The following is a 10,843-nucleotide window of genomic DNA, read 5'->3' on the forward strand; positions in this document are numbered from 1 at the left end:
TCAGTACGGTAGTCTGACCGATATTCTACCCAATCACAGTGATCAGCGACAGAGGAGAAATCTCACTTATTATTGATTATAGTAGAAAAGCCTGAAGGACACCAACTGAGGCCCCACCCACTGCTTTATCCTATTGGCTGAACATTCCACCAAATCACATCTCTCCTCCCTGTGACATCACCAATCTCTGGGCGGAGTTCTCACATCTCCCGATTCCCCCCACAGATCTTTATACAACCTCTCCTTATACAAACCCCAGCATGGAGGGGCTCAGTGAAGGTGGTGGTGAAGGTGTGGAGGTGTCGGATCGGGTCACACAGATCATAAAAGGAGATCCGCCCGGCCACATAATCCAGATATATTCTGACTCTGGTACTGGGGGGATTGGAGGGTAAGTAGATCACTTTATTGTCATGTATCACCCCATACCGACCACCATTCCTGTACAAACACCAGGACTTCTTATTCCATCCAATCACTGCCTGCCATCCTCTCCTGTCTATACTGGGGTAACACATCCCGACTCTCCATCTATCTGACCCCCCAACATCCACTTCCCAGTAATGTCTCCCTGAGGAGAAACTCTGACTGCTCAACACCTGAGAATAATACTGAAATCTCTCTGGTGTTTCTGGATGATTCTGGTCTATATCTGACCTGGATACAGTTTTCCTGTCATCTGATATCTGTAGAATATTATGAGCTGTGTTTCCATCCAGTAATATGTCCTCAGCTCCCTGTATATAGAAGGATACATTTACTCCTGTTATTATATCAGATAAACCTGTGTGTAAGACCCCAGCTATATCCAGCCCCCCTCCATCATGGAGGAGTTCCTCATGTCTCTCTCTGTCCTCATTATCTCCATCCTCAGTATCACACAAGTCACCTGTGTCTGATTCCTGTAGGACAGTCAGTGGATCCGTCATGTTACACAGCTCCTCAATGTCACGCATCTTCCTGGACAGCTCCTCCTTCTTTATTTCCAGAACCCGGATGAAGATGGAGATCCGCTCTGCCCTCCCGGAGATTTCCCTCAGGACTCTCTTCTCCAGGTCTTCTAGACGTCTCCTGAGATCTCTAAACAGGGCAGTGACTCTCTCAGTGTCACCAGCTGCTTCTTCTTCTACTTTTCTCCTGTGTTCCTGCAGACTCTGGACTCTTTCCTCCATCTCCTCTCTCTTTGTCAGAAGTTTCTGCAGAACATTCCTCAGTGTGTCCTTCTCAGAAGCCTCATTCAGCATCTCCACCTGGTGTCCTCAATGTTCTCCAGCCAAAGTGCAGGACACACAGATACAGGTCTCATCCTCAGTGCAGTAATACTCCAGGATCTTCTTATGGAAGGAGCATTTCCTGCTCTCCATGGACAAGGTGGGGTCAGTTAAGATGTGTTCTGGAAACTTTTTGTGGACTCTCAGGTGTTTATCACACAGAGAAACCTCACAGAGTACACAGGATCTAACAGCAGGTACAGGAGAGTCCACACAGTGAGTACAGAAGACCTCGGACTTCTGTTGATCTGGCTGAGAAGAAAGCAACTTCTCCATTATATTACGCAGTGTTATGTTCCTCTGCAGAGAAGGCCGATCCGGAAACTTCTGTCTGCATTCAGGACAGGAATATCCTCCAGACCCCCCCTGTGTATCCAGCACACGATCAATACAGACCCGGCAGAAGTTGTGTCCACATCTCAGGTTTACAGGATCTGTATAAATGTTCAGACAGAGGGAACATTCCAGCTCAACTCTCAGATCTGCAGACGCCATCACTGACAGCAGAAAGAGAAATGGCAATGAAGGTCTCTGACTTCGGGGAAGAATGCAGTTGGGAGGGTCACATCCTCCTACACAGGGTGAGGCTGTATCCGTGATATTTGATGCAGACATCAAAGTCCAGAAGAGGGAGGATTTTTCTCACAGCAGTAAAAATAATATGTAGCACTACCCCTTCATGGTTGCTTTAGTCATTGATTTGGGTTCCCTGTCAATCTGGACCTCTCATTGAAAGCCCAACCTCTGCTGACACCACCGTGTGATGGGGACCCCGATAAATCACACCTGTAAAATGGAGTCACACACAGAGTAGCATAAACCAAAATGAAGTTTATTTTGGAATTGGAGGTAACTGAATAGGACAGGAAAAACAAAATAACACTGGTATTGGCAGTAAGTGTGATCACTCTTGGCAATGGTGAGTAAAAGTAATGACATTCACAACAAAACAACAGGAACAGTTCACAGGCCTGCTTTATGAAATGATCCACTGCCTCCAGTCTGAGGAGAATGTGCAATCCCCAGTGAGCAGGAATGACTATCAAGTGAACTGATAAGCTCACTGCGGGTCCTTAGAACTAGTTAGCAAGGATTGAATGTGAAAGAAGAGAATTCTCAGTTATAATTGGCAATGTCCCCTTTAGAGCTCTGTAATATCTTCTGCACGCCTGTTGGGGCCCAATTTGTGAGAAATTGAATCAAAGGGTGGCTAATAGTTACTTAGGGTAGTCACACCAAAAATAGTGAGGGAAAAAGAAGACATTTTAGCACTTTCCTGATTTATGGGGAAGAATTAGAGCCAAGTTTCTTTTAAGAACTCAATTTCTGAAGTGAGCTGGAAGTAGTAGATGGCAGCAGCTGGCATAAATGTCTATGGATGAAGGCAACTCCCTCCGAATGTCAGAGGGCAAAAGATGATTAGTGAAAGGGATCCTGCTCTGCAAAGAGGGAGATAGACTTGTTGCTTTAGTAGGCACTGCTATATCTTGGTCTATAACTGTATATCCTGCGGTCAGCTTGATTGATAACTGTACTGCAGATATGTTCCATCAGCGGTGCTGGTATACCTCGGCCACAAACTGGGGGAACTGTGTACAATGTTCACAACTATGTGCAAGCAGATAACTGGGGAAGTAGATGTCAATGTTCACTCAGCTAGTGGATGCATGGGTCTCTCTTACCCAATCAATGTGGTTCAGCCAATCACCACAATCCTCCTTCTCCAGTGGATACTAAACTCTCTGGGGCCACATACAGTCCTCAGGACACCCCTTATGTACTGCAAGGGCCTGCCTGATTGGATAAAGAGTGATTGGATAGATGTTGTGTCCTATTTTATAATATTAGTAAATCTAAAGAAGATTGTACAGAAATTGTACAATCAGATTGTATAGTGGATGGCCTCCTTTATACACCTAAAATTACCTAGTTGTGCTTTCAGTGTCATTAATTGCTAATGGAACACCAAACACAGAAGCAAAGACACATTTTGCCACATAAAAAAGGGGCTTCCCTATATGTGTAATTGGAAAAATGAGTAAAAAAACATGCCCCCCCCCACACTACTTTAGGTATGAATGGAGCCTGAAGGTGAAATTACACAGAACAACGATGCTCCATTCACATCTGTGTGTTTCTGAACGCATGGAAAACCGCACAGAAAATGCACACTTTGCCATGCGTTTCAGAAATGCTGCAAATGTGCTTTGTGTTGTCATTACATGTTAAAGACACCCCAAATGTGGAAAATACACCAAAAACAGCGATAAAATGCACAAAAAGTCCGGAGAGAATGTTGTGTGTAGAACAGACTGTTCAAGTGAATGGGCTGTCCTATGAGTGACGAGTGAAAACGCTCCAAAACAGCCAAAACAAAATGCATGCAGGAATGTGAGTTATCACTACATGGCTCTTCTAAGCCAGCTGACCTAAGTCCAGACGTTGGTCAGTACATTAGAGTTCCTCTGGTGAATTTGCCATGTCAGAACCTCCTCCCTACCCATTGATGAGGCCTCACCATATTCCATTCACAGTTTTGGTTACATGTCAAGGCCTGGAAGTATTTGGTGGATTTAAAGTGGAGCTCCACCCAAAAGGGGAAGTTCCAAATGATGGCTGAATGTCCTCCCTGAGACACACACCCCCACATCCTGCTACAGAGTGCACCCGGCACTCTCTGTGACCCCTGTGTCCTTCAGACACAGCTGATTACATATCACTATAAAGAGCCAGTCACAGCTGCCTCTTACCATGTGATCAGCTGTGTCCAATACCAGTGCCTCCTCATCATTGCCCACTGGTGCAACCTCATCAGTTCCCATCAGTGCTGCCTACCAATGCCCATCAAAGCCACCTCATAAGTACCCATCAGTGCTGCGTATCAGTACCACCTCATCAGTGCCCATCAGTGCCCATCAGTGCTGCCTATCAGTGCCAATCAGTGCTGCCTATCAGTGCCCATCAGTGCAGCCTCAGCAGAACACATCACTGAAGGATAAAAATTACCTGTTTGCAAAATGTTATAATGGAAATTAAGAAAACCTTTTTTTTCTACATTTTTGCTCTTTTTTTCATTTGGCTGAGACATTTTGCTTTGGGAATGGGACAGGAAGTCCTTGTACTTCTGCCGGAACACAACACTGTATACTGGATGTAGCTGATGCCACACACTTTGTACAGCATTGACAGCAGCTGCACTTTATAGCTATGGAAATAGGTTATTTGGGCCAGCTTGGCTTGGACAAACTATTGAAAGGTAAATGAAAGCTAGGGTTAGACTGTAAGGTGGGTATATCTGTGAAGTCCCATGGAGATACCACATCCAAGGGTTGGGAAGCTGAAATAAATAAATACAATTATTTCTTTAGGTGTAGATCCATGTTAGGGGTGCAGCTGCAATAATGTTTGGAAATACTTCCAAGAATTGAGCCATAACACAACATTCCAGAAACTTATTTGTAGGACTTTCTGTTTCAGGATTGATGGAGGCAATAAACGTTTATGAGCTGCTGATGTTATCTGCTTTGTTCTCCTCCCCAGGTGAGGAGAGACATTTTCTGTATCAGTCTAAATCAGCATTTCTCAGCAGCACTAATATGGCTACAATCACCTCCGGTACCCATAAAATAATTGAAAATCTCAAGGCCCCTCAGTCTAAAATGTAAAAAAGTAAACATTACATATCAAAGGAGAACCTGAGCCTGGGACGATGCACTCAGCTGCCTTGTTGAAATTACCTTCATATCAGAGGTTCCCCATCACCTCAGAGGTTCCTGATCAAATTATATCATAGATCCTCTTCACATCAGAGGTTCTCCATCACATCAGAGTCCCCCCTTGTGACATAAATGTACAGATTTGAGTAGCTGAGATGTGACCTGTAGCAATATGTAATCGTAAATTTAGTTCATTCTTTGTTATTAAAGATATTTTCAGCCATAGGTATTCAGAGACATGTGCTCAACCATTAGCATCTGAAAAGACAGATTTCCTCAGGCTGGAAGTGGCACCTGGGTGCTAATATGATTTTGTCACCTATATGTAATCAGACTTTGCCACCTTCCTGAAGTTTAAAAGAGGAACACAGACGTTTCGGCTTCATGACACCAGGGGGGCTCTGATCTGTCTAGGGAGCTCTAAAGTATATACAGTACATAGATCAAAGGAGTATGTTTCATCCCTCATAAAAGCTAAAATATTAGTTGTAGAGAGATGAACATACTTCCGTCTGATTGGACATTCTGTGGGCTGCATCTGCATGCAAAAAACGTATTTGTGGCCTATGTAGAATGCCAGAAGAATGCAGGAAATGGTTATGTGGCGCTGGATTGCGACAGCTGAACAGTGATTGGTACTGTCGCGATTGGACTGTTGCGCTGGTGTCGGAAATTCAATCCCCGACTTGGTGATTCAAGCCGTTTCTGGTCCAATTGATTTTGGGCAGTTCAGCACCCAGAACAGCCTGTGGGCCAAGAACTAATGTCCCGCCTACGTCCATATCCCCATAAATTGAGGACCCTGACATTTGGACATGGTAATTCGTATGGAGCTGGTTCGATCGACTAACAGATTACGGACTCTCTGACTTGCTCCAGTCACAGGATAAATCTTGGTAAAAGTTATATTTCTGTTTTGTATTCCCTTTTATTTTATAGAGAATGTCAATGTGTGTCTTCTTGTATTTTCTGTAACTTTTTATACTTTGTACATACTTTATGCACTGCCCACTTTCGGGATATTAAATCTTAAAATTAATAAGTGAATTCTAGGTTCTTAAGCTCGGGCTCATATCTCCAGAGAGATTAGATTGTATGGCATTTTAGTGCCTTTATATGCTCGGTCAAGCTCATTGCCAATCTGTATGAAATTGCACTGCGTGTGGGCAGATTGCGTGCAGATTGTAAAGATAACAGATCTGCGAGATGGATATCTGTGTGTGTGGGGTGTCCCAACAGACCGTTCTGCAGATAAACTGTTGGGTGGTGGCAAGCTGTTTGTGGTGTGTCTGGTGTGGGGGGGGTGTGGACAGTGGAAGAGTGATTAACACCGGGGTTCTGGCTTGTAGGATAGCTGAAGGGATCCTAGAAGGGTGTGTGATTGCTAAACTGCTCCTCAACTCTAATTAGTGCACCAGATTGTATATAAGATTTGTATCTGCCAGTGTGTGGTCTATCGGCTGGATTGAAGTGGAGTCTCCCTCTGGTGGTGGCCAAGAGATAATGTGGGCTGTGAAAGTGTATCACGGCCAGTCTTATATACGTAGATATATTCAAAGTTAAGTCCCTCTTACCCCAAGTCACGGCCATACATGCACGCATCGGTTAGATAGTCGCTGTGGGCATGGTGTGTGGGTGAACGCGTGACACCCCTCATTTCAGAAGTCCAACCTTTACCTAAGAGGTCCCCACCACATCAGTGTCCCCATAATATGACATATTCACCCCTACATGTCAACATGTCTACATGACTATACATCATAGTCTCCCCATTACTGAGAAGCCCCTTCCCTTCATATCAAAGATCTCCCCACCACCTTAGAGGTCCCTCCATCACATCAGAATCCACCCATCATCTCAGAGGTCCACCCATCACCTAAGAGGTCCCCACCACATCAGTGTCCCCATAATATGACAGATTCACCCTGACATGTCAAAGTACCCCCTATACATCATAGCCCCCCATTTACTGAGAAGCCCCCTCCATTCACATCATATCTCCCCACCACCTTAGAGGTTCCTCTCCCCCCCCCTGGTCTAAATCAATTTCCATTTGTAATGTTTTACCTGACAATGTTTCTGTTTGCTTCATAGCAGGTTTATCGTGATTATATCTTTCCAAGATTCAAACAAGACACAACATAGGATCCAGTTTGGACCATTGAGTGAGACTTCAGAAATGTATTTAGAAATAAAACCTTATAACATCTCCCACATATATACATTGAAGGTGATATGACAGAATTGGGGGTGTGAAGACCTCTCTCAGTTCAGTAGGGATTCCCCTGTTTGATGTCACCCAGTTTGTGAGGAAAATCTGTCTACATTAAAGTAGAAGGAAAGCCGATACAGTCACCTGACTTTCCAATGTTACCTCCCCATTGATCTTATATTTCCTGCATACAATTACCAATACATTTCAATGCAAATGCCTTTTTATTTATTTGTTCCAAGTGGTCACATGACTGCAAAGCTCTAGTGAGTTTGTGTGGTGGGCAGACAGTGCCATGGAATCCTGCGTTCATAGCTCTAAGACATTACCAGCCCTGAAAGAGTTCATGGCCACCTGACCCACCAGCCGTACAGACAGACACACATGCCGGAGTTTGGAGGCCTTCTAAGTGCTTGGAAAAAGTTAAGAAGATTTCTTGGTAACTGTGTGCAGGAAATATAAGAGTCATTTCCCTCTACTTTACATGAAGATTACACAGAGGAGGGTCCTAGGTGCCCCTGTCGGGGTGTCTGGTCCAGGAATGAGGTTCGGGGTCATTTATTATGTTGTATCCCAGGAATTTGCTCATGAATTGCAAATATTTGGCCAAAAACTTTGCAGGTTCTCCACCAGGAATAAGGAACAACCTATAACACGATGCACAGCCATTGCCTCTGGTCAGCTGAGTCCTAAGAGCCAATCATTTGAAGGAATGGATAACTCTGCCCCCTTTCTATAAAAGCCTGGGACCCCCACAGCCATATTGTCAGTGTTTGTTGGATCCTTAAGGAGAGTGGACAATCTAGGAGAGATACGTCTTGTATTTTGGCATTGGTACGGCACCCATGGCAGCACCTGACTTTCCATACCTTTTGTATGACAACAGCTTGCTTATTAGCCCTATAAATGTTCAGAACTGAATAGGAGGATTTGCTCCTCATAGACTTTGCAGCATGGGGTTTGCAGCAAATGCCAAGCAAGATTGCCAAACTGAACCCGGGGAGGATGGCTCCTCCCTCGTTGTGTCTTCTCTGTAGGTCTGATAGACATTCTGATAGGAGCACAGGACAATTGTCCAACAGGTCCGCCACCAACATCTTCTGCTATCATTGCTCTGCTGGGCAGCTGCTCATATCAGCATTTGGTATGGAATTTGGGGGGCTACATTTTTTTTTTTCAGGGGGTTCCCCCTTGACATCCATATCTGACCCTCATCAAAGATATGGGTCCAGTATGTATTTTATGTGTGGGGGTCCCTCATTAAGGGGCTGTTCTACCAAAAAATTGCACAGGAACACAATCTGAGTGCAGTGCATCTTCAGCCCATTCATTTGTAATCGTTCTGCATTACACCAAAAGTAGTGATGCCCCCGACATGTTATTCTACAGAAATCCGGATTTAGCACACACACACACAGCCCCCTAGCCTAGGATGGCAAGACCCTCCCCTGCCCCCTTCTTCTTCAAACTAACTCCCTGATTGGAGGCTGTACTGTCCACTGTTAACTCCTTCCTGGAAAGAGCTGACATTCAGGAAAGCAGCACTGAGAGATCAGGAGCCAGAAGCACTGAAAGCTGCAACCTGAAAGTACTGGGGGAAGAGTTTTAGCAAAGAGTTTACTGGGGGATTTGTATTTACTGTGCTCAGAGTGGTGCGCTAAACGTGCTGAGGGTTCAACACCTCTTATAATAATACATTTCATATTTTTATATCGCCCCACTGACCCCTCCCCCATCCATCACATAGACATGTGTACCCCCCACTCACTGACATCACAACACCCCCCACACTGATACATTAGTTCAGACACCTCCACCCCCCACTCACTGACACCACAACACCCCCCCACACTGATCCATTAGTACAGACACCTCCAACCCCACTCACTGACATCACAACAACTCCCACACTGATCCATTAGTACAGGCACCTCCACCCCCACCTCACTGACACCACAATACCCCCCACACTGATCCATTAGCCCAGACACCTCCACCCCCACTCACTGACACCACAACACCCCCACACTGATCCATTAATGCAGATACCTCCCCCCCCCACTCACTAATACCACTCTGTACACTGATCAGCAGCACAGAAATCACACAGCGTTCATCCATACATCTGCATGTCGTGATTTCTGTGTTCTATCAGCGACACGTCACATGTACAATATTATTATTATTATTCAGGATTTATGGCACCAACAGTGTGCTCAGCGCTGTACAATGTAAAGGCAGATAATACAGCAGCCATAATGTTCAATACAAGGACCCTGATCCTTGGAGCTTACAATCTGTAAGGAATTGCCCCTTTCCTGGAATCCTTATATTCTTATTTCTTATATTTTCTTTGTGCTGCGCAGCGTCTGGGTGTGGCACGGGCTCGATCGTGATCGGGCAATCAACATAACCAACACACAAGTAGGATACAGGAAGATTGCAAAGTTTATTACGTACACAACAGTTTATAAAGGTAAAAACCACAAACCCAAATTATCCAATAGTAAAGCGTACCTTTAACTTCTACCCAGATACTAGACAAGGTGCACCTTTTACTTAAACTGTTAAAATGTTAACCTCAGTCAGTACATCCTGCCATTTTGGCTGTGTCCCCAGATCTCTTATCTGAACATCTACAGTTGCAAGAAAAAGTATGTGAACCCCTTGGGATTACGTGGAGTTTTGCATGAATTGGGCATAAAAGGTGCTCTGAACGTCATCTAAGTCACAACAATAGAAGAACACAGTCTGCTGAACATAATACTACACAAACATTAGATGTTGCCATGGTTTAATTGCACATAACATGTAAACATTCACAGTGCAGGGAGGAAAAAGTATGTGAGGCCCTAGCTTAATGACTTCTCCCAGAGCTAATTGGAGCCAAGAGTGAGCCAACTTTGACTCCAGTCAGTGTGAGGATATTGGATGTGTTGCTGACAGCTGTCCTGCCCTTAAAAAACACACACCTGTTTTGGGTTTACTGGTTTCAAGAAGCACTGTCTGATGTGAACCATGCCTCACAGAAAAGAGCTCTCAGAAGACCTACGATCAATTGTTGACTTGCATGAAGCTGGAAAGGGTTACAAAAGTATCTCCAAAAGCCTTGATGTTCATGTGTCCACGGTAAGACAGACTGTCTACAAATGGAGAAAGTTTAGCACTGTTGCTACTCTCCCTAGGCGTGGTCGTCCTGTAAAAATGAGTGCAAGAGCACAGCGCAGAATGCTGCATGAGGTAAAGAAGAATCCCAGAGTGTCAGCTAAAGACCTACAGAAATCTCTGGCACATGCTAACATTTTTGTTGACACATCTACAATAAGGAAAACATTAAACAAGAATGGAGTACATGGGAGGACACCACGGAGGAAGCCATTGCTGTCCAAAAAGAATATTGCAGCACGTTTGAAGTTTGCAAAAGAGCACCTGGATGTTCCACAGCACTACTGGCAGAATATACTGTGGACAGATGAAACCAAGATTGAGTTATTTGGAAGAACACACAACACTATGTTTGGAGAAAAAAAGGCACAGCACACCAACATCAAAACCTCATCCCCACTGTAAAACGTGGCGGAGGGAGCATCATGGTTTGGGGCTGCTTTGCTGCATCAGGTCCTGGACGGATTGTTGTCATTGAT

The 10,843-nt window shown here is 44.6% G+C and overlaps 1 protein-coding gene across 1 annotated transcript; it reads right to left on the reverse strand.

Moving 5' to 3' along the window:
• Positions 1-200: 200 nt before the first annotated feature.
• Positions 201-971, reverse strand: LOC149456147 (tripartite motif-containing protein 14-like). Its single transcript, XM_089685395.1, has one exon. It carries the CDS (start codon positions 954-956, stop codon positions 201-203), a length of 756 nt encoding a protein of 251 aa, XP_089541521.1. The 5' UTR covers positions 957-971.
• Between the last annotated feature and the right edge of the window lie 9,872 nt (positions 972-10,843).

This window comes from Staurois parvus, unplaced genomic scaffold (assembly GCF_062004578.1).
Source record: "Staurois parvus isolate SC_StPar_1 unplaced genomic scaffold, SC_StPar_1.0 ptg000374l, whole genome shotgun sequence".
In the NCBI taxonomy this organism is placed as follows: Eukaryota; Metazoa; Chordata; class Amphibia; order Anura; family Ranidae; genus Staurois; species Staurois parvus.